The sequence below is a fragment of the Benincasa hispida genome, chromosome 2, assembly GCF_009727055.1.
Source record: "Benincasa hispida cultivar B227 chromosome 2, ASM972705v1, whole genome shotgun sequence".
Taxonomy (NCBI): Eukaryota; Viridiplantae; Streptophyta; class Magnoliopsida; order Cucurbitales; family Cucurbitaceae; genus Benincasa; species Benincasa hispida.
In genome coordinates, this window is record NC_052350.1 from 53,621,748 (window position 1) to 53,643,071 (window position 21,324).

General features: G+C 30.9%; 1 protein-coding gene across 3 annotated transcripts; it reads right to left on the reverse strand.

The window, feature by feature from the left end:
- Positions 1-1,505: 1,505 nt before the first annotated feature.
- Positions 1,506-19,965, reverse strand: LOC120070915 (cysteine synthase-like). Of its 3 annotated transcripts, none has more exons than XM_039022821.1 (10): positions 19,796-19,961; positions 19,574-19,683; positions 18,689-18,746; positions 17,646-17,909; positions 17,417-17,554; positions 15,579-15,630; positions 8,486-8,565; positions 3,172-3,265; positions 3,021-3,101; positions 1,506-1,846 (listed from the first exon to the last, which is right to left on the reverse strand). In XM_039022821.1, exons 1-9 carry the CDS (start codon positions 19,835-19,837, stop codon positions 3,061-3,063), a joined length of 879 nt encoding a protein of 292 aa, XP_038878749.1. In that variant the 5' UTR covers positions 19,838-19,961; the 3' UTR covers positions 1,506-1,846; positions 3,021-3,060. The 3 variants fall into 3 exon arrangements, with proteins under 3 accessions (XP_038878749.1, XP_038878748.1, XP_038878750.1); XM_039022820.1 differs by having other exon boundaries at positions 3,206-3,265; positions 19,796-19,960; XM_039022822.1 differs by lacking the exon at positions 17,417-17,554 and having other exon boundaries at positions 3,206-3,265; positions 19,796-19,965.
- Between the last annotated feature and the right edge of the window lie 1,359 nt (positions 19,966-21,324).

A 21,324-nucleotide genomic window follows, 5' to 3' on the forward strand; every position in this document is an offset into this window, starting at 1 on the left:
ATGAGAAAGCAAAGAGGGGAGGCTGAGTGCTAGAGTGGGAGCTGAAGGTGTCGGAGTAGGAGTTGAAGGTAGCACGAGCCACGAGTAGACGATTGACAGACTGATGAAGTAAGGAAGGGAGGCTAGTTAGAGCATCGGAGTGGGAGCTAGAGGTAGAACGAGCCACGAATATACGATTGATGAACTAAGGAAGCAAAGAGGGGAGGCTGCGATGTCGATGCGTGAAGACTGAAGAGTGAACCTTAAAGAAAAGAAGAAAATTATGCACGTTTCATAATATATATTTCGGTCGATTGATCGGTTCTTGACCAACCCACTCCAGCCGACCAACTATAATTGGTTTTGCGATTTTATTAAATTGACACTGGTCGTCTATCCATTATATTTCGACCAACCGACTTAGTTTCACTCGGCTCGGTTTTTCGATCTGCCATGCTTACCCCTACTAGAAGGGATGAGGAAAATCATTGTATACTTAACGAAAGTGATGAAAACATTGCAGTTGATTATTGAAATTAAATCGGTCACATACAAGGTCATAAAAAATCTCCACACATCATGCTTCTCACGGAAGTGAGTCTACAAGCACCTCTCATGGTCACAACCGGTGGATGACATGTCGTTCTACATTGAAAAATGTTGTTACAGGCTACAGGTCGCATCGAAGGTGGGAAAAGTCCTCATATAACATATCTAACACTGGAGAGCTTCATTTGTTTGAGTTCATTGTAGGCAGAGCCGAAGAAGATGCAAGAACTCACCGTTGCTTTACCTGTCATTGTGGATCTCGTAGTGTGCTAGAGGTTTGCGCAAGAGGAGAGTTTTCGCCATTGTCATTGCACGTTTTACCAAAGCATAGGTCATCAGAGTAGAAAAAATGGGAAGACTAAAATACGGTAATAGGGAGAGAGATGGAGATTTAGGACTTATGGTTGTTGTTATTAGAAAAAAAAATTATTTTTAAATATAGAAAATTGAACCAAAATATAGCAAAATTTTAGAACTATCAATTATAGACGTGATAGATATTGATAGACTTCAACAGTTTTAAATATTTTGTTATATCTTATAAATATTTTCAACAATTTTACCATTTGAAATAATTTTTCAAAAAAATATAAATTTATTATTTTAAATAAAAAAAAAAGTTAACATTTAAATTTAATGACAATTAATAATAGTCATGGATATGACTTAAAAACTATCATAAATATTCATAAATACGAAAAATTAGCGTGTTTTTGCCTTTTTAGTATTTATAACAAATTTTTTTCTCTCCCCTCTTAATTAATAATTTCACCATAGAAAGTCATTTTGTTGTAGGGTGCTTTCATTGGAAAGCTAATAGTCAAACATTGTTTGATTTGAAAACAAGTTAATTAACACTCAAATAAAAATTTATATTATATAGAAAGAAATTATTCCAACCATTCTAAGTATCAATATTTCAATAGTTCATGCTAATTAAAGTGAATACAGCTCAGTATTAATTGATATATATATATATATATAATTCATATCCGTTCTTGTTCTTTTAAATCTCAAAATTACTATATCAACTAAACTTGCTAGTATTTGAAATCCAAAACCACATAAACCCACATTATATTGCTCCATTCTTGTAACCAAATTTGCTAATAATTGTAGGATATCTTTCATATCATCACTTTTGATCAACCAAATACTATTGAAAGAGTGACTTCCAATTCTAAGATTGATTTGAGAAGAGAACTTGTGAAAATATTGAACCATCAATTCATAGATAAGTCATGTTTTCTGCTTCATGCCTGATGGAATCAAAAAGTTTCGTAGATAGATATCGGTCACCACAACTTGGAAAGATGACCTACAAATGAACCATCAAATCAAACATATTTCATCCTCAAGTATATGTTTTACATCTTGTACTTTACATTTTAGGTAACAAAACATTTTCAGTTTTTAAGTTTTCATAAAAATAACAATTTAGTTTTATTTTAGTTAGCAATGATTTCAATTTTGTACTAATTTAATTATTTTTTGTAATATAATATTTATAACAATTTGGCCCTTACAGTGAAAGATCTCATGGAGATGAAATATAACTTTTTGCATATTTGTAGATCAATAAAATGATTAAGGGTCAAACATGCTTATAAACTACAATCAAACTAAGTCATGACATAATAAAAAGTAGCAACTTAATATTGACAAGATTTTTATGGTAAAATTAAAATGTTACATATTAAAATTGTTATATTATTATGGAAATTTTGGAATTAATTAAAGGGTGTTTGGCCAACCAATTCAACTTAGTTGAGTTGGTTGAAATTACCAGTTCAGTTCACTGATCGACCCACACATTATTAATTAACTCCACTCCATCAACTTCAATAGTGTCAATTTTAAGTTGTTTGTTCATTATTAGTCTGTATATTTATGAGGAACTTCATCTTCTTATTTCTCACCCTTCCCCTCCCTCCTTCGTTTCTAATAACTCCACTGGAAAAAAGATTAATACTAAAAATAGAGTTATAAACAAACTTATAAATTTGAGAATCTTATCAAATTAAAATTTTTTATTCAAGTTATAATCTATAAGTTGGTCAAGTTTAAATCAAAAGATCTAACATTCACTTGAATTAATTTTGGATCTTTTTATTTTTTTGAAAAAAAAGAACTCAAATTTAATTCAAGCCATCTAGCTAGAATTGATCTCGTATTAAGAAAATTTTCTAAATGTACAACAAATAATGTAGGAAAGTTCGAAATCAAATTTGTTATTATTATTGAAAAATTGATTAAAATATAGCTCTAATGGTATAGTATACACAAAAAGGAAAAAAAAAAAAAAAAAAAAGTTAGAAAGATAAACGACACAAATTTTAGAATTCCAGATTAACAACTCTGCCTCTCATATGCAAATTAATTGTTTAACTGCTCATATTAAACAATTTCAAACTAAATAACTGGGCGTTGTCCAAAAACTGTTTCTAAACCTAGATTTATTTATTTGGCAATGAAAGTAAAATATGGCTTACCACTATGAGTTTGCCTTCACTCTCTGGCCTCTTTGCAACCTTAATTGCAGCAGCTGCTATTGCACCTGATGAAATTCCCACCTATAAAAGGAAAAAAGAGCCAATAAACTTCAAGCCACAAAGAAAAGAACCTATATTTTCACAAAAATACCTAAAATAATGTCCTCATAGATTGAGTAACATACAAGGAGGCCTTCTTTCAGTGCAACAAGCCTTGCAGTTTCAATTGCTTCCTCACTTGTGACCTGAAACACACCCAAACGCATTTCTATCAGATCATATAAAAGAAAGATCCATTATTATAAAAACTGTAAGTTGGGGGAGCCGCCCTCAAACCATGGAAACCACACCAAAAACCTTCCTTCGACGGCTCTTCTCAATGTCTCCACGTTGCTCTCGTCTAACTTCCTTGTCGGCATCTACAGATCAACGACTTTGAGAATCTACTATTTGTTTCTTCCAGCGGCTTTGAGAATCTTTTTGATCATATATCTCAGTTTTAGAATCATTTTGCTTTGAAGTTGTACCCCATTTTCTTCTACTGCTTGTCTTCTTCTTTTTTTTCAGAATAAACGCACACTGTTCTTCTTCTTCATCTTCTTAACTCCTCTTTTTGGGGTACAACAAAACCAAATCCAAAATGACCCATTTTTTGTTTTAAGTTTTTTAGGGGTACTGTTGAGGTTTTCTTTGTTTTGGGCAATGGAAATCTGTTGCAATCTTGAAGTGGATGTCAATGGTGAAGAGATTTTTTATGGAGGATAAGGTAAATTCGTTGCTCCTTTTTCATCCCTTTTGGTTTTTTTTTTCTCTGCATTTGTGAAATTTTGCATCATTTCTTACTTTACCCCATTGATTTTGTTCTTCACGATTATTTATTTATTATTATTATTTTTTTTTTTACTTTCTGTTACTATGTGTTTTACCTTTTTTCTAGAGTATGTAGTCGATAATGGAGATTTTTTTGGGTCAATTTTGTCATCCTTGTACTTCATTTTGCTTTAATTTTGTGTTGATTTCTTCTGTTTTTGTTTCTTTGGGCTACTTCTATAGAAAATTTTAGCTTCATATGGAGATGTTAATTTTGCCCAAATATGAAGCAGCTGGAGTAAGTTCTTCATGACTCCATGAAATCTATGTAATTCATTCATTGTTGATTGCAGGTTCAGCCGGTAATTGGAATTTTGACGAGGCAAGATTTGAGGCCATATAATATTCTAAGTGCATTTCCTCGTCTTGAAAAAATCAAAGGCAATGAAAAATAGAATTGAACTATGAATTTAAATTTTTCTCATCTCATTCATGATTCAACACAAAAATATACACTCTTCACATATTTCAAAAGCCTTTTTCTTCACTTGCTTTCTGTTGTATTTCGTATCATATCATCGTTTCTATTATTTCTTCACCAATTTTGGGTCTTCTATTGATTCAATTTTACAATAAACAAATGGATTCTCCATACAATTTTTATCCTTTTTTTTTTTGTGGAAATATAGTTGTGCTTAATAAAATTACCTACATTTACTTCTAGTTTGATTCTCTTAGCTTTTTTGAGCTTTTAGCAAATTTTGCATTGGGAAGTGATGAAATATGATTTATTTTAATGTCAATTCAAATATGCATACAACTTCATGAATTGTAATTTTTCCCCTTATGTTCTTCTTTAGGGATGATCATCGATTTTTAAGATGATATTGATGATGTTTTATTTACTGTTATATACTTGAAAACTTGCACGTTTTCTCTTATTTGATTCTATTGATGTGTTTCTAATCTGGTGATCTGGATTTTGTTGAAGAGTATGTGGTGAAGACACACTTAGTTGTAGATTTTAAACAAATATTTTGGAAGTGTAGTTTCCTTTTCTAGGTGTGGTTTATCAAATTTTTAGGGGAAACTTTGTCGAAATTTTTATATAATTTGATTTAAAAAATTCTATTTCTAATGATTTTTACTATGAAAAGTTGCTCGCCACTTAGTTTTGAAAAATGCTTTTAGAGTACTACATGAGAATTTATAGTTTAGTTGATTTGATTTTAAGTGTTTGAATTATATTCTCAACTCTTGGAAACTCATTTGTTATTATGATTTGGTAAAATTTCTATGTATTGAATTAAGTTTTAGCAAGATTAACATATTTCATATTATGTTGAATTTAGACTTGTTGTGCTACTACTTAATTGTGGGAATGAATGTTACATGCATAGAAATTTTTTATTACTTGTAGATAAGATTGGGCTTCCAATATTCTCTTACTCATTGATTCCTATTCTTTTTCTATTAAAGGTGCACTTTGATTACCTTTATAGAGGCATTACAACTGTGTCAAGTAAAGATGTCCACGGGGCGGGGTCATTCCCTATCCCGTCCCCGTTCCCTATTTCATTTTCCATCCCGTGAAATTCTCCACGGGAATTGTGGGGATCAGGTTCCGCGGGGAATTTTTCTTGTTACTTTTTTTTTTGTAAAAGCCAATTAATTTAAATCATTAATGTGAGCAAAATTTTAATTAAATAATTAACTTTATCACTAAATTGTTTATTATGGTTAGTTTTAGATCACAATTTAAATTTAAAGATAAATTACTCAAATTTTAGCCTAAAAAAGTTAATTAATTTTTTTTAGTAGAAAGAAATAAATATAAATCAAATTATTCACATATTTAATCTAAATTTAAACATTCAATTTAAACATATTCATTAATAATAACAACATAACATTAAATAACTATACTAAATAAATGTGTAAAAGCTAATCGGGGCAGAGACGAGGAACGGGGTCGGGGCTGGGGGATTCCCCGTCCCCGTCTCTGTTTAGCTCACAGAGAATTTTTTTACCCCATTCCCCGTCTAATCGGGGAATCCTTGCCCTCATGGGAAAATTGGACATCTCTAGTATCAAGTCGCTTTCGCTTGAAAGTTGTAAAAGTTAGAGGAAAGTTTTCTGCATTCTTCTATTTTAAATTTTAGCATATGCTTGATTTATTGATAATCTTCTTCCTCTTTATTATATTTTCTCAAATCTCTCCCATCTTCCTTCCTTTTATAGCGATAGGTAATTGTTCCTTCTTAGGTTGGACATAGTCAAAAGAGAATGAATGAAATCCCAGTAAGTCCCTAGCTTTAAGTTGCAAATATATTTTAAGTTTCGAGTATGATATTTTTTTATTGCATAAAATAAGTCAATCATGTACATTTTTCTTTCTGCGTGACTTTTTGTCATTGTTGTATCTTAACACTTCTTTCTATATTTTGAAATTTGATGTTATCGCCATTTATTCTATTTTGCAGGTTGACTTGACATGACTTGTCTAGCCCTTAGTTCTCTATCTTTAGATTTCAAAACTCAATGTATAGATTAAATAATGTACTTTGTTGAGAGGTTACTTATTAAACAATTTGTCACTTTTGTGTTTGTTGAAAGTTGAATTTTGTATACAAAAACAATAGTTGAAATTTTATTTTGTGCACGTACATGTGAAAGAGAAATATTGTTGTAATTTGAACATAAAGAATTTTTAGTGAATATATTGAGTTGATAGATCTTAAATGTATAATGTTTATTTAGTTGATGTAATTGTATTGTTGGAATACAAGACAGGAAATGAGAATACCAATTAGGTCATTTAATTTGAAAAAAAAAAAAGATATACAGTACAAATAAAAAAAAGGTCGAGTTATCATATATGATACGTAATCAATGTCAATAATCAATAAACTTGACATGCCACCAATATCAAGTGTATTATCTTTCTTGACATGAAATTTATATCAAGAAACATTTGTCTCGACTTTTTTTTCAGAATCAAGTTATCACATTATACTTGACAATCGAATACTCGACGCTTTTATAAGTGTCGGGTACACCCTTTACTTGACATTAGAAAAACATCACGTAATTCAATTTCTTTAGTAGTGATCTTGTTGCCTACTTGTGATGCTATATTAGATGTTGGTCATTATATTATACATCTCTTATCCTTGACTATGTCAAACATGTTGTCCCTTCTTTTGCAGAATTTGCCGTAAATCTTTTTCTTGTTTATGATTGTTCTGCCTTATGGTCTAGATTGTTTTCTTCCCGTGGGAGAAAATATTTTGGTCCATATTCGTTCTCTTGCCAAAAGAAGAAGGTTTTTTTAGTTGTTTGTTCCTTCTTAGTTAGGATTGTCGCTTTTGTTTATTCATTGAGATAGTATTGTGTTTGAGGCAGTTTTATTAGCGGAGTTGTATTTGCCAGATGTTATCATAGAAGCTTTGTGTGTTCCTCTCTGTATGAGGTTTCTTTGCAATAGTCAATTATTAGACTAAGTTGTTTCCAAATCTATAGTTTTGTATTAGTTTTGAGAACCTTACTGTACTCTTGTATTGGAGAGTTCTCTAGTTTATCTCAATGAGAAGCTTAAGTTGAAGAGAGGGATTCTAAGGGAGCTTGAGTTACATGTTTTAAATATTTTTCTTACAAAACAAGGAAAGATCGTGAGTATAAATGAGAGGGAGTTTCACACTTAGGAGGAGCTTAAGTCTTCGTTACACTAAAAGTTTGTGTACGAGAGTCTCTGTAGGAGTTATTCAACATATAAGTACTATGTTGTAATTGCTTAATTTGATATTAGTGAAGTCTTTTTCCTTCAGGCATACTTCGTTAATTTGATATTAGTGAAGTATTTTTCCTTCATCTTATTACAACATTGTGTTCTGGCTTATATGTTCTATGTTAGATACACCTATACTACCTATATATCTTAAATAATTAAGGCATAATGTGGAAGGCTAAGCCACACACACTTGACAATGATATTAAAAAGTAAACACTTTGACCACTAATCCTCTTAAATTTTTTATTTATTGTCCTCCATGCATATGTAAAGCGAATGAAAAGCAAAAGACAAAGACTTATCTGATGTTATTGCATTCCCTGGATATTAGTTATGGAAGGGGTTTCCAATCCTATTATAGGTTAGTGGATAAGATATTTATTACATTTCCAAAAGTTGATCGTTCGATCTCCTATCAAGCTATTAGTATATAAGTGTGAAGCTACGTACACTTTTACCTCTTAGAATTCACTTTTTCAAGCGATAATGAAAATAACCATTGGACATCAACAAATAAAATAATTTGTTGCAAGTTACTTTCCAACGATTCCAATAAATAATCGATGTGTGAGATTGAGTTGACGTTAAGAGTCAAAGGGAAGACGAAGAAGATCATTATTAGTTTATTCCACTTTAGATGTTGGCTTAGAATTTTTTTTTTTCTTAAAAAAAGAAGCATCTATCTCAATGTCAAGTTTTCAACTGATTAAGGCATTATAACTTCGACGGTAAAGAAAAAATAAAAAAAAATAATCATATGACCCCACACTAACTTTTGGATGGAAAGGCATATGACAACATAACAAGTAATCTTAAAATACTACATTATTATATAATGATTGAGGGATCTCGATCATAGACTGACCTGAATAACTTCATCATAGACATTCACATCAAGAACTCCAGGGATGGAGCCACCCCCAATTCCTTGAATGAGATGTTTGCCTGTAAATCACAAAAAATGGGTAACAACATGAATAACCAAATTTAAATGCACATTTTGAAAAATGAACAAACATCTTTTTATCAAATATTCCTTTTAAAAAATCTTTTTATCAAAATGGTCAGATAATATTTATAAATATTATTTAGCATTTAATAAATGACTAAAGTCGCGTTTGAGATAGCTTTTAAGAGGGTTAAATGTGATTGCATAAAAACTCTAACCCCTTTGAGTGTTCAGTGCTAATGAATCAGTTAAAGTTAATATCTTTTTTGAACTCCCGTTCGTTCTTACTATTTTTAAAATTTGTTTCTGTGTACATCATAAATGTGAATTACAAGGCTATATATATATACAAGAACACCTAAAAATAAATAGGTAAACCTAAACAAAATAACCAACCCAACATATTACAAGATCATATTGTAACCATATAACCATACAATTAAATATTCTCCCTCAAACTTAAGGTGGTAGAGTAGAGACCAACTTGAGTTTGCAAAGTATCTAACTGAAGCAGATTGGAGAGAGGGATTTGGTGAAGATGCTACTGGTTGCTCGATCCTAGATATGGCTTGAAGATGCAGGGTGGAACTCTAGAGATGGTGCCGAAAAAAATGACAGTCAGTCTCAATGTGCTTTGTCCGTTCATGAAAAATATCATTATATGCGATATGAATAGCACTGTGATTGTCACAATGAAGAATAGTGGCAGGGTTCTAGGGAGCCTCCATGTTAGCCAAAAGCCAACGAAGCCATAAGACCTCTGAAGTTGCATCAGCAAGCGCACAACATTCTGATTCGGTTTTGGAATGAGAAATAACAGTTTATTTCTTCTCCGCTAGGAGATGAGAGAATCACCCAAACAAAAACAGTAACTTGTGGTGGATCGTCTATCCATAGGTTTGCCTGCCTAGTCAGTGTTAGAATACCTAGAGAGAACCAATGGGGTTTGAGAGGAGAACTGAAGACCATGCCCCAGTGTACCTTTAATATAACGCAGAATACAAAACATAACAGTGAAATGGATAGTGCGAGGAGTAGACATGAACTGACTGACAACATGAACCACATAGGCAATGTTTGGACGTGTCACTCTTAAATAGATAAGGATGTCCAAGTTGTCTATACAGGGTTGCGTTCTCGAGAGAACAACCATCAAAAGAGGCTAGACAAACATTTGAATCCAATGGTGTTGGTGCTGTTGCAGAATCAGTGATATTAGAACGGGCCAAAAGATCATATGCATGTTTCACTTGAGACAAGTAGTATCTGTCAGGGCATGATGAGACCTGAAGGCCAAGAAAATAAGTGTCTGGTCTCAAATCTTTCATCTCAAAGAGTTCTCCTAAATAGCATCGTAGATTCGAAATAACCTAAGGATCATCACCAGTAATAATCATGTTATCCACATATAAAATAAGGAGAGCGACACTATGATAAGTCTTACGAGTAAAGAGAGCAGAGTCATGAGAGCTAGCAGTAAACACAAGCTAGGTGATGGAAGAACTGAAGGTTGTAAACCAGACATGAAAAGCTTGTTTTAGCCCGTACAATGCACAAAGAAGAAGACAAACCTTCCTAGGCAAGGGAGAGACACTAGGTGGTGGCTGCATATAGACTTTTCAGACAGTGTGCCATTGAGGAAAGCACTCTTAACATCCATTTGAAGAAGAGGCCACTATTTAGCAGCTACTACTGTTAACAGACTTCGAACGATGTCATTCGAGCAACTAGAGCGAAGGTTTCCTCATAATCAATGCCATACTCCTGAGAATATCCCTTGGCCATCAGACGAGCTTTATAACGTTCAATGGACCCATCAGAGCAAGTATTGATTTTATAAATCCACTTACATCCGATAAGTTTCTTTCTAGGAGGTAACTCAACATACTCCCAAATATGAATTTTCTCTAAAGCCTGAAGTTCCCCATCCATTGCTTGCTTCTAAAGAGGGTTAGTACAAGTCTCATGATAGGATGCAAGTTCAATTAAAGACATGATAGTGAAAAACAATGATAGTTATTGAGATGGTGAGGAGGTTATCTTACCCAGGTAGATCGGCGAACAGGTGCAAGTGAGAATCATAAAGGCGATATTATTGGTAAAACCATCGAAAAGAATTTGAAGAATTGGGGCATTGAAAGGGTAATGACTTTGACTGTTGATAATGCAAGCTTGAATGATACTACCATTGCTTATCTTTTGAAAAGATTCAATAAGGGATTATTGTTTGGTGGAGAATTTTTGCATGTTTGTTGTTGTACTCATATATTAAATCTCATAGTATGTGATGCTTTTAAGGAACATAATGATTGCATTGAAAGCATTCGATAGTTGTACGGTTTATAAGATCTTCTCCTGCACGTTTTTTTGAAATTTAAAAAGTGCATTGAAATTGAAAAAATTTCTTGTAAGAGTTATGTGTGTCTTGATGTTCCCACTAGATGGAACTCTACATATTTGATGCTTGACGCAGCTGTGAAGTTTGAAAAGGCTTTTGATAGATTAGGAGATGAAGATGCTTCTTATAGACACGATTTGTCACCAAATAAGGAAGATTGGACAAATACTAAAATGTTGATTAGGTTTTTAAAGGTCTTTTATGATGTGACATTGAAAATTTCAAGGTCTTTGTACACCACTTCGAATATGGTTTTTCATCAGATTATAGTAGTTCAGAATTGTATACATTTGAATGCTGGTAGTGCAAATGCAATGCTAGTTGGAATGGCCAATAGCATGAAGGCCAAATTTGAGAAGTATTGGGGGAACAATGAAAAAAATAATCTGTTGTTGTATGTTTCTATTGTGCTAGATCCTCGAAAAAAGTTAAGGTTTGTATCTTTTTGTCTTAAAAATTTTTTTGGGCCAGAGGTTGCCAAATCTATGGGAAATGTAGTGGAACAATGTTGTAGACGTCTCTTTCATGAGTACAGTATTACTCATACTCAGAGTGGGAGTGGGAGTGGTAGTACTTCTACTAATACACCAATTATTCCAACCTCGGAGACGGACACCATGAGTGATTGTGATCCAACAGAAAAGGTGGGTGAAGACTTTGTCTATGATACAATTAATCTTGATTTTGAAGGCGATGAGACTACACCTTTCGAACAGGGGTCAGCGATTGATATTTATTTGTTAGAAGCGAATGTTAAGAATGGAGGTGATTTTGACATACTTTGATGGTGGAAGAGGAACAATCATCGGTTTGAGGTTCTTAGTCGTATGGCTAGAGATATTTTGGCAATTCCAGTATCTACTGTACCGTATGAGTCGGCTTTTAGTATAGGAGGACGTGTTGTTGATTCATCACATTGTTCATTGGCTCCAAAAACAATGGAGGCTCACATTTGTACTCAAAATTGTAACTTGTTAGATTAAAATCTTAATGAGGTTGTCTTTCTCTTCTTGATCTTAATTATATAGGATTTAGAGCAATTATGGTCAATGAAAAAGACATTCAAGACCTTCCAGATTTTGCAAAGTTGTCCGTTAACGATTAAGCATTTATTATTTGATTTTATTGTAATTGGGTTGTATTGGACAATTGACTTTTATGTTTTATTGGACTTTATGTTGTAATTTCTATTTTCTAGTTTGATTGTATTGTATGTATCATGTGAGTGTGACTATGTGTCATGTGATATTTCTATTTGTGACGTATGTATTAAAAGTTTGTTTTCAATTATATTTGTTTTGTTTTGTTTTGTTTTCAATTATATTAGTTTTGTTTTGTTTTGTTTTCAATTATATTGTATGTGAGTGTGACTACATGTCATGTGACTCTCGACTCTCATATTAGATTTGTTTTCAAATATATATGAAATATGTATTAAAGATTCTATAAGCAATTAAGCGAAGCGAGCAGTAATACAATCTCAAACAATGTACATGTTAATGGTTAAATATTAAAAGTTGTCAAATCAAATCATTCGCTCATTTCTTATTTTTAATACCTCTAGACTAGCTCTATTCCATAAGTATTTAAAAAAAATAAAATGTGAAATAGTATATTGAATTTTGACTCACAACCACCATTTAAAAGAGAAAACTAAACATGATTGATAAGGAAGAAAACTAAACATGATTGATAAGGAAGAAAACTAAACATTATGAACGATTTATAATTTATAATTGTAATTTTCATGTCTATTTTAATAAATAAATATAATTTCTTTTAAAGGAAGAAAAAAGGCAAAACCAAAAAAAGAGAAGAAAAGAAAAAAAACTGACCCGACAAAAATCGATCGACCATTCGGCCAGTCATTTTTTAGCTCATTCGACGGTCGGGACCGGTTTGGATATATTCTAAACCGATCCTGGTCGGTTCGGGGTTTGTCTAGTCGGAAAACCGACTCCGACCGGCCGATGATCATCCCTAACTATAAGGCTATATATATATACTAGAACACTTAAAAATAAATAGGTAAACCTAAACAAAATAATCAACCCAACAAATTACAAGAGCGTATCGTAATCATATAACCATACAATTTAACACTTCGTAAATTAAAAGTGATGTGGTATTTATTGTATTTCTCACATCCTAAATTCTCAAATTTATTTGTTCCATGCCATTCAATTTTTCTTTAATTAATATTATATATATTTTTTAAAAAATGCACCTATTTCTTTTATAACAAATAATCTATAGCAGACAAAATATAAATTTAACTCGAAGACATATATAATATAATAATTTAATAATTATTTCTCTCAACGTGAGAATCACTTTCATTTTCTTATATAATTGTATAATATTGTATATAGAGCTCTTGCAATCTTTATTTTCTTGTCCATACTCCAATAGAAATTCATGAATCGTACAAAATCACAAAAATAATTAAAAGAATGAAAAAAATTTGTAGATCGAAAAAAATGTTAAACTATTTATAGAAATAGTAAAAAAAATACTGATAGATCTTGATAGACCTCTATCAATCTCTGTAAATGATAGACTTGTATCAGTTTCTATCACTGATAGTATGATAGATTTTTATCAGTTTCTATCACCGAAAGACATTGATAGACTTGTATTAGTTTTTATCACTGATAGACGTTGATAGAAGATAGACATTGAAAACAATATCTATCACAACTATAATTAAATTTTGTTATTTGTATAAATATTTTTCCTTATTTTTCTATTTTTAAAAATTTCCCTAAAAGAATTGTACTTATTGAAGAAAATTCTAATATTTCTTTCCTTCCAAAGAAACTATAAAATAGCATTCGCGTACTTGACTACGACATTCTTACTTTATATTTCAAGCTCCAAACGCTCAAAGACTTATTGAGTATATTATAATAATATGATAATTAAAAGAATAATTGTAATGGATTGCAAAAATGATTTTTTAAAAATTGGATCTATCACTGGTATATCATTTTTATAGTCTATCCAAGATAAACTTTTGTCACCCTATTGACCGTTTCTATGTTTATTACAAAAACTAATTACTTTTATGTTTATTGTTGATATATCATTAATATGTTCATCAATGATTACTTTTTAATAATGATATATTATTTTTATTATGTTAGCAACCATTGTTATGTGTGTTAAACTATTTTTAGGTTTATTATAGATAGAATATTTTCATGTTTATTATTGATATATATAGGCCATTTCTATGTCTATCAATAATAAATATCTATTATTGATACACATTTATTGCTAATAAACAAATAAAGGGTGATACGTTATCAACTTCTTGTTGTTAATATTAAATTATCGTTTATATACTATTTTTTATGATAGACAAAATGAATCACACTAAAAGAAAAAGAGTCAAATATCACTAATATACAATTTTAAATCACATATACATATACATACATATATATATCAGAAATAAGATTAATAGTAAATAAGCATGTCAATTATTATTTAAAATGAAAGTTCAATGTCATTTATATACCTTTACCCTCCCTTTGATAAGATATATAAGCAATATTCTTAATAGCAAATAGGCATACAAACAACAATATGGTAAGAAAATTAAGTTAAGTATTATTTTTACAATATTTTTTCTATTGATATAGTAATTAACAATATACCTAATAGTAAAAGAACATGCAAATAATGATTGATACATAACAAATCCAAAGATTACTAATATACTTTTTCTTTTATGTAATCAATAATAGACAACAAATGAGTATGCCAACAATCTAGATAAAAATAAAAGTTAAATACCATTTGATGTAGTATTTTAATTGTATTGATAATGTATATCTATAATAAACCTAAAAGAAAATGTACATGCAAGCAATCGTCTAATAGTAAATAAAGGAAAATATCAATATTATAAACTATATTATTTTATTGATATGATATACGAGTAATTATTGATAGACCTCAAGTAGTGATATCACTAATTGAAACAACTCAATATTATGGTATATTTATAAATATTTTAGATGATGCTAGATTTACTGTTATTTTGTGTTAGATTGTCATACATACAATTTTTTCATAGTTAAATCTTAACAAATACTACACTTGCATACGTCAAATGACATCCAAACAATTTTTTTATCCAATAATTAATTAGTATTATATTTTAGTTTGTCTTCATTAATTCAACGAACAAATGTGGACGAGGATCAAATTATCAACCTTAGAGATGATACATACAAGGTTTAAGCATAAGCTATGTTGAACAAAAATCTCATGTTTAATATTTAGAATCAACCATTATAATGCCAACTCCCAACTTATTATTTGGGTTGAATTCTATCATTTTTTGTCACAAAGTCACGGGATATTTGGGCATTAAGTTGAGTTATTAAAGTCTAGTGTTAATATGGTTGACTTAGGAAATTTGAGTCTAGAGTACGAAGAGTTGTAAGATAGAGTTCTCGATAAATATATAAAAAAAATATAGAATTCTCGATCAATATGTAAATTTCAATAATATTAACGTGATATTTAAGTTCAATCAAAAGGTGAAATGTGAATGTTTTGGAGCACCCAAAAGAAAAGAAGTTTAAAATGGGAACTCACCAGGTTGTCCTCCACTTAGCACTGCACTCTCTGCTGGTTCCACTGCATAAACCTACGAATTTACAAATGTTACTTGATCTCGAGCTAGGATTATCAATCAGATGTTCTTCATATTATTCTTGTTTTTTAATATAGGAATAAGGAAGGAGAACATTATCAAATGACCTCCTCTAAGCCTAGTCTCATATAATTTGGTTTTGAAAATCGTACTTATTTTTCACCCTTATTTACAATGATTTTCGAAACATTAGAATTTATAACCAAATTTTCAAAAACAATTTTTTGAAAACACTCTTAAAAAGTGGGAACAAAAAAAAGAAATTTTTAAGCAGAAATAGTATTTATAAACTTGATTTTTAGAAATCATAAAAAAAGACCACTTTGGCAACTAGGGTTGGCAACGGAGTGGGACAAGATCGGGGATGCACTCCTCATCTCCGTCCCCGTGAAGATTTTTAATCCCTTCCCCACCCATTCCTCGTTTTGGAGAGTCGGGATCAAGGTTGGAGAATCCCCATCCGGGGATCAAGTCCCATGGGGAGAATTCTGTTTTTTAATTTAAAATTAATTAATTATCTTTTTATTTATTTTGAAATTGTAAATATTTAAGATAACAAGCTAGATTATTGTTTGATTTATTTAGATTAATAATAAAGAAACATTTTAGCATTTCTTAATTTAAAATTTAATAAGAAATTAAAGTTAATTAAATTACAAAGTTAAAAAAAATAAAAGAAATAAGTAGCGTCTATTTGAAAAAAAAAACATATATATAAAAATTATGAAATAAAATTAAAAGAAAGTAAAAAAAAAAAAAAGAAAAAAAAAAAAAAAGAAACAACATCTTTAGCTACTGTTTGGAAAAAAAACATATATATAAAAATTATGAAATAAAATTACAAAAAGTAAAAAAATAAATAAAATAAAAGATACTACTGTTTGGAATATATATATGTACATAAATATACACAATATATATGTGTATACATACATACATATATATATATATATTAAAAATAATAAAAAAAAAAATTGGGGTGGATCGGGGATACCCTCCCGTTTCAGCCCTATCCCCAATTCGGGAACCCGTTTTGTGCCCCAATTTGATCTATCTCTAGTTAATTTTTTATTTTTGTTTTTATTTTTTATTTTTTTTTATTATTTATTTATTTATTTTGTTAATTATGCTTGCATTCTCCCCACTTATTTACTAAGGTTTTCATCTTTTAACTAAATACTTAACTCTCAGTCAAAGTAGAAAAATGGAAACAAGTATTTAAAATCTATTTTCAGGCCCTATTTGGGACCATTTAGTACTTTGTTTAATTTTTTATAATGGTTTGCATATTTTTTAACTACAAGAGTTGAATTCTTAACCAAATTCCAAAAACAAAAACAAGTTTCTAAAAATTACTTCTTTTTTTTTTTTTTAAACTAAACTTAATTTTTTAAAATATTAATAAAAAGTAGATAACAATGCAAGAAATTTAGAGGTGGACGAAGTATTTATAGATTTAATTCTAAAAAACTAAAAGGGAGATTTTCAAAAATAGAAAAATAAGGAAAACTATTCACACAAAATAGCAAAATTCTAATATTCTTTGATAAAAGTTGATAGAAGTCTATCAATGTCTACTAGTGATAGAAACTAATAGAAGTCTATCACTGATAGATGTTGATAGAAGTCTATCGGTGTTTGCTATTTCGGTAAATAATTTGACATTTTTCCTATATATAAAAATTTCTCAAACTAAAAACTAAAAAACAAATAGTTATCAAATAGGTTAATATGATTATCAAACGAGGTCAAATAGTTATCCGTGCTCTGTTTCGGAGACCTTAATGTTAGGGTTCTGTTCCTTGAGAAAACTCCCCACACCAGTAATGGTTCCTCCAGTTCCAATCCCCATAACCAAAGCATCAATTTTTCCTCCTGAATCTTTCCATATCTCTGGCCCAGTAGTTTCATAATGAATCTAAAAAACACAAAATAATGAAAAAATAACTAAAAAACAGAGTTACATATCATCTTTCTAAGATCAAAACCCAAAACAAAAATAAACAAACCTTTGAGTTTGCTGGATTTTCAGATTGCTTAAGAAAATAGCTATTGGGTGTTACTTTCATTATGTCCTCAACTTTCTTTTGAAGTCTTCCAAGGTCTGTTGTAGGGCCTGTAATGTGCAGCTCAGCTCCTAAAGCTAGAAGCAGAATTCTTCTTTCAAGACTATATGAAGCTGGCATTACTACAATCAATTTATAGCCCTTCACTGCTGCTATGCTTGCCAACGCGATGCCCAAGTTACCGCTCGTAATATCGATTAACACACTCTTTTTCCACCACAAAAAGTATATATGTGTCAAATATATGAAATCGACTCTATCCATTTAAGTTGCTAAATTAAAACGAGCATAGATCAACTAGCATATAATATATGTTAGTTATTAAAGATCCAAGAATTTAGTTTACACCGGTCAAATTGTAAAAATTTCCATAATGATACATTCAAACTCTAAAAAGTTTCATTTTTAGGGTAATTGCAGTGAGTAGCACTTTCGGGATAATAAATGAGTGTATAGCAACACTTTTATAGAATTGTAAATATAGCAAAATCTATTGGTAATAGAATAGACTCCTAGAAACAATATGTTCGATCAGTTATCACTGATAGATTCCAAGGGCTAGATCTAAATTTTGCTAAATCTATAATTATTTTTGCAGTGTATTGTATTTGCTAATACTTTGAGTCTAATTGCTCTGTTTGCAATTGTTGATTCATTTATCCTTTGGAGTTTGAAATTTTTTTTCCCCAAAACAACCCATGTGGTTTGTGTTTGTTTGTGTAATGGAATCTAAAAACATACCGAAATATAGAGTTAACAGATAAATCATAAGTAAAAAAACAAAAAGTTGGAGGCGGGGGTTGAAAAAAGGAAAATAACAATAAAAATGGTTTACAAATGTGTTGTACGTCTAATTTTTCTGTGTATATTCAGATTTGTTTATATATGTTTATGTATGAATTTAAGGACAAAGCTTACAAAGTTGTCTAAACAAACTTGGAGCTTTTCAAATGATAAAGAAAGAAATGAAGCATTTTTTTTACTACCTTTCCTGGTGTAATCAGGCCCTTATCCTCTGCATCTTGAATCAAACCATGCGCTGTCCTACACCGAAAACTCATACAATTCATATCTCAAAAACCCCTCGCATACACTAATGGAAAATCACATAAGTTTAATATTAGGTTCTATTCCATAACGAATTTGTTCTTTATTCTCTGTTTTCTCAAAAAAAATAATCTTAAAACTTTTAATAATACTTATATTTTGGGGATTTGTGTACAAAGGATCCAAATTTGGTCGTGCTAACGTCGAATGATCTGAATTCTAAAAACAATGAAAACTAATATTTTGATTACGTCACAAAATAACTTAGATCGCGCTAGCTACTTTCTCCATCCTCTCACTTGTGCTACCCCGACCTTCCTTCAAACACTGGAAGCATAAAGCAAATTCTCGCATTCCTCCTCTAGATCCTCACACTCGCAATAAATAGTTGGAATTAAAGGTGGCCAAAAGCACGAGCATGAAGGTTTCATCGGAGGTTGGTGGCTTGAAGTGCAAGCATGAGCGATCAATATCAAAGCAGATGATGAACGGTCAAGGGCCGGTGACTACAAGCGCGAGCTAGAGAGGCAGGGAAAGAAAGCAAGCGCAAGTGCAAGGGGAGAAAGGAGCACGAGCGAGAGAGACGAAGAAAAACTAGCGAGCGAGATCTAAGTGATATGTAACGTGAGTAGAAAGTTAATATTAATTCATTGTATTCAAATTCCAGGTCATTCAATATTAACGGAACGTACAATGAATGATCCATACAAAAAAAAAACTCTCTGATTTGTTTGTTGAAGTTTTTTCTTTTTGAAAACGAAAACCACAAACGTGTTACCATACGAGGACTTAATTTTTTATAACAAAAGGACTCTAATATAAACCTGTCTTTAACGCTAGAACATGGCTCCATTGTCTCTAATTTAGCAGCAATACGAGCAAAACAACCATCAGCCACTTTATTTAGATACACCATTGGAGTATTACCTATTAACTGCAAAAGAATCCCAATCATACTCAGAAGAACAAAAGAGGGGGAAAAAAACATTATTGTCCAAGTCAGCAAAAGAAAATTCAAGAACAAGAATAATATTGAAAATAATTACTTCAGTGATATCTTTCTTGATGTCATCACCCTTCTCTTCCATGCTGATTTAGTCTGAACATCCAACTTTTTCTGCAAATCAATAAGTAAAAAAGGGTATAAAAATAAAGAAGAAAGATATGGGGGACCATTATTTCAGGCATCAGCCATTAATACATGGATACTTTTTTCTTCATTTTGAAATAATTATATCTCTAATTAGAGCAAGTTCAGTAGCAATTAATAATCCAAATGTATAAATTAGCAGAAATAATGGTCATTTAGTTACAACTTACAACTAATTAAGAAAGCTATTAAATAAGGTTAACAAACAAACTTCGTTCAAAATTTCAATTATGTCCCTAAATATTGAACCGTGGCATTGTCAAGAACAAGACGACTCAATAGATTAATAAACGCACACGTATCAATATAATATTCTGTAATGACATTAACAAGAAAAACTATGATATATAATTGAATATTTTTTTTTTTCTAAAGTCAATCCAACCAAGTAAAACATTGGAAATTAGTAGAGAAACAACAAAATTTTGATTAAAGTTAGGGGGAGTGTTAATATTTGTGTAAATTAATGTATTTGGTGGGTTGTATTTAGATTGGAGTGTTGCATTATATGCTGCTCATGGATCATCAAATTCTCTTCACCAACCATTACACACCCCATCATTGTTGGGATTTATGTTTTAAATTTTGTAGTATGTAAATTTATAAACAAGTATTGAATAAATAAAATATTTTTATTTTCAAATAAATAAAGTGTTATCTATTATTTGCATAACTCAAATCCAATAAACTAAAATCCAATATTATTTAATGTAAGTTGAACAGTATGTGGTTGACATACAAGTGGATTATGTTCAAATAGTAACTTAAAAAGTCTATGATACTGGAGTTAATGTCCTAAATCGAGTGTATCTTGTAGTTTGTAAAGACAAATTATATATCTAATAAAATAAGAGGTTTTTTTATTAATGTTTAGGTTGCATTGAATCAATCCAATGAACTAAGATCCAATGTTATTTTATGAAACTTAAACATGTATGTAGTGACATACATGTGGATCATGTTTAAGTGATAACCTAAATGGTCTGTAGTAGATGGATGGAGACACTTTGAATACAACCTGCTTTGTAGATGTTACAATTATTGTAAAGTGCTACAAATGATCTGATCTTGATCGCTCATGTGGAGACATGCGAGCGGGGTATTCTTCACAAAGAATTTGTATAAGATCGGACCGCGAAATGAATAGTTGCTCTATATAACACCGTTGCTAAAAGAGACTTACATTTCACTAGGATGACCATAGGTGATTTGACCTTAATCCTGAGTGAGTTGTGAACTCCTGTCTGTGAGGGAAATCCTTTGATTTGTATGGGTAAGGGTGGCCTTGTTAGCCGACTCAACAAACCTACCATTTGGGGGGCTTATCTGAGTAGAGAGTAGGGAACACAACTACACAAGATCGAATTCACTCCTTTACTGACCCTAGGAAAATTAGATTAATTGCTCCCTTAATAACTGGTTCCG

What these genes read in the sequence shown, in the direction of transcription:
- LOC120070915 (XM_039022820.1), bottom strand. Translation starts at nt 19,837, where the DNA reads ATGGAAGAGAAGGGTGATGACATCAAGAAAGATATCACTGAA. An exon ending in TCAAGAAAGATATCACTGAA is followed by an intron (nt 19,684 to 19,795) that starts GTAATTATTTTC and finishes ATTCTTTTGCAG; the next exon opens with TTAATAGGTAATACTCCAAT. An exon ending in AAAATCCAGCAAACTCAAAG is followed by an intron (nt 17,555 to 17,645) that starts GTTTGTTTATTT and finishes TGTGTTTTTTAG; the next exon opens with ATTCATTATGAAACTACTGG.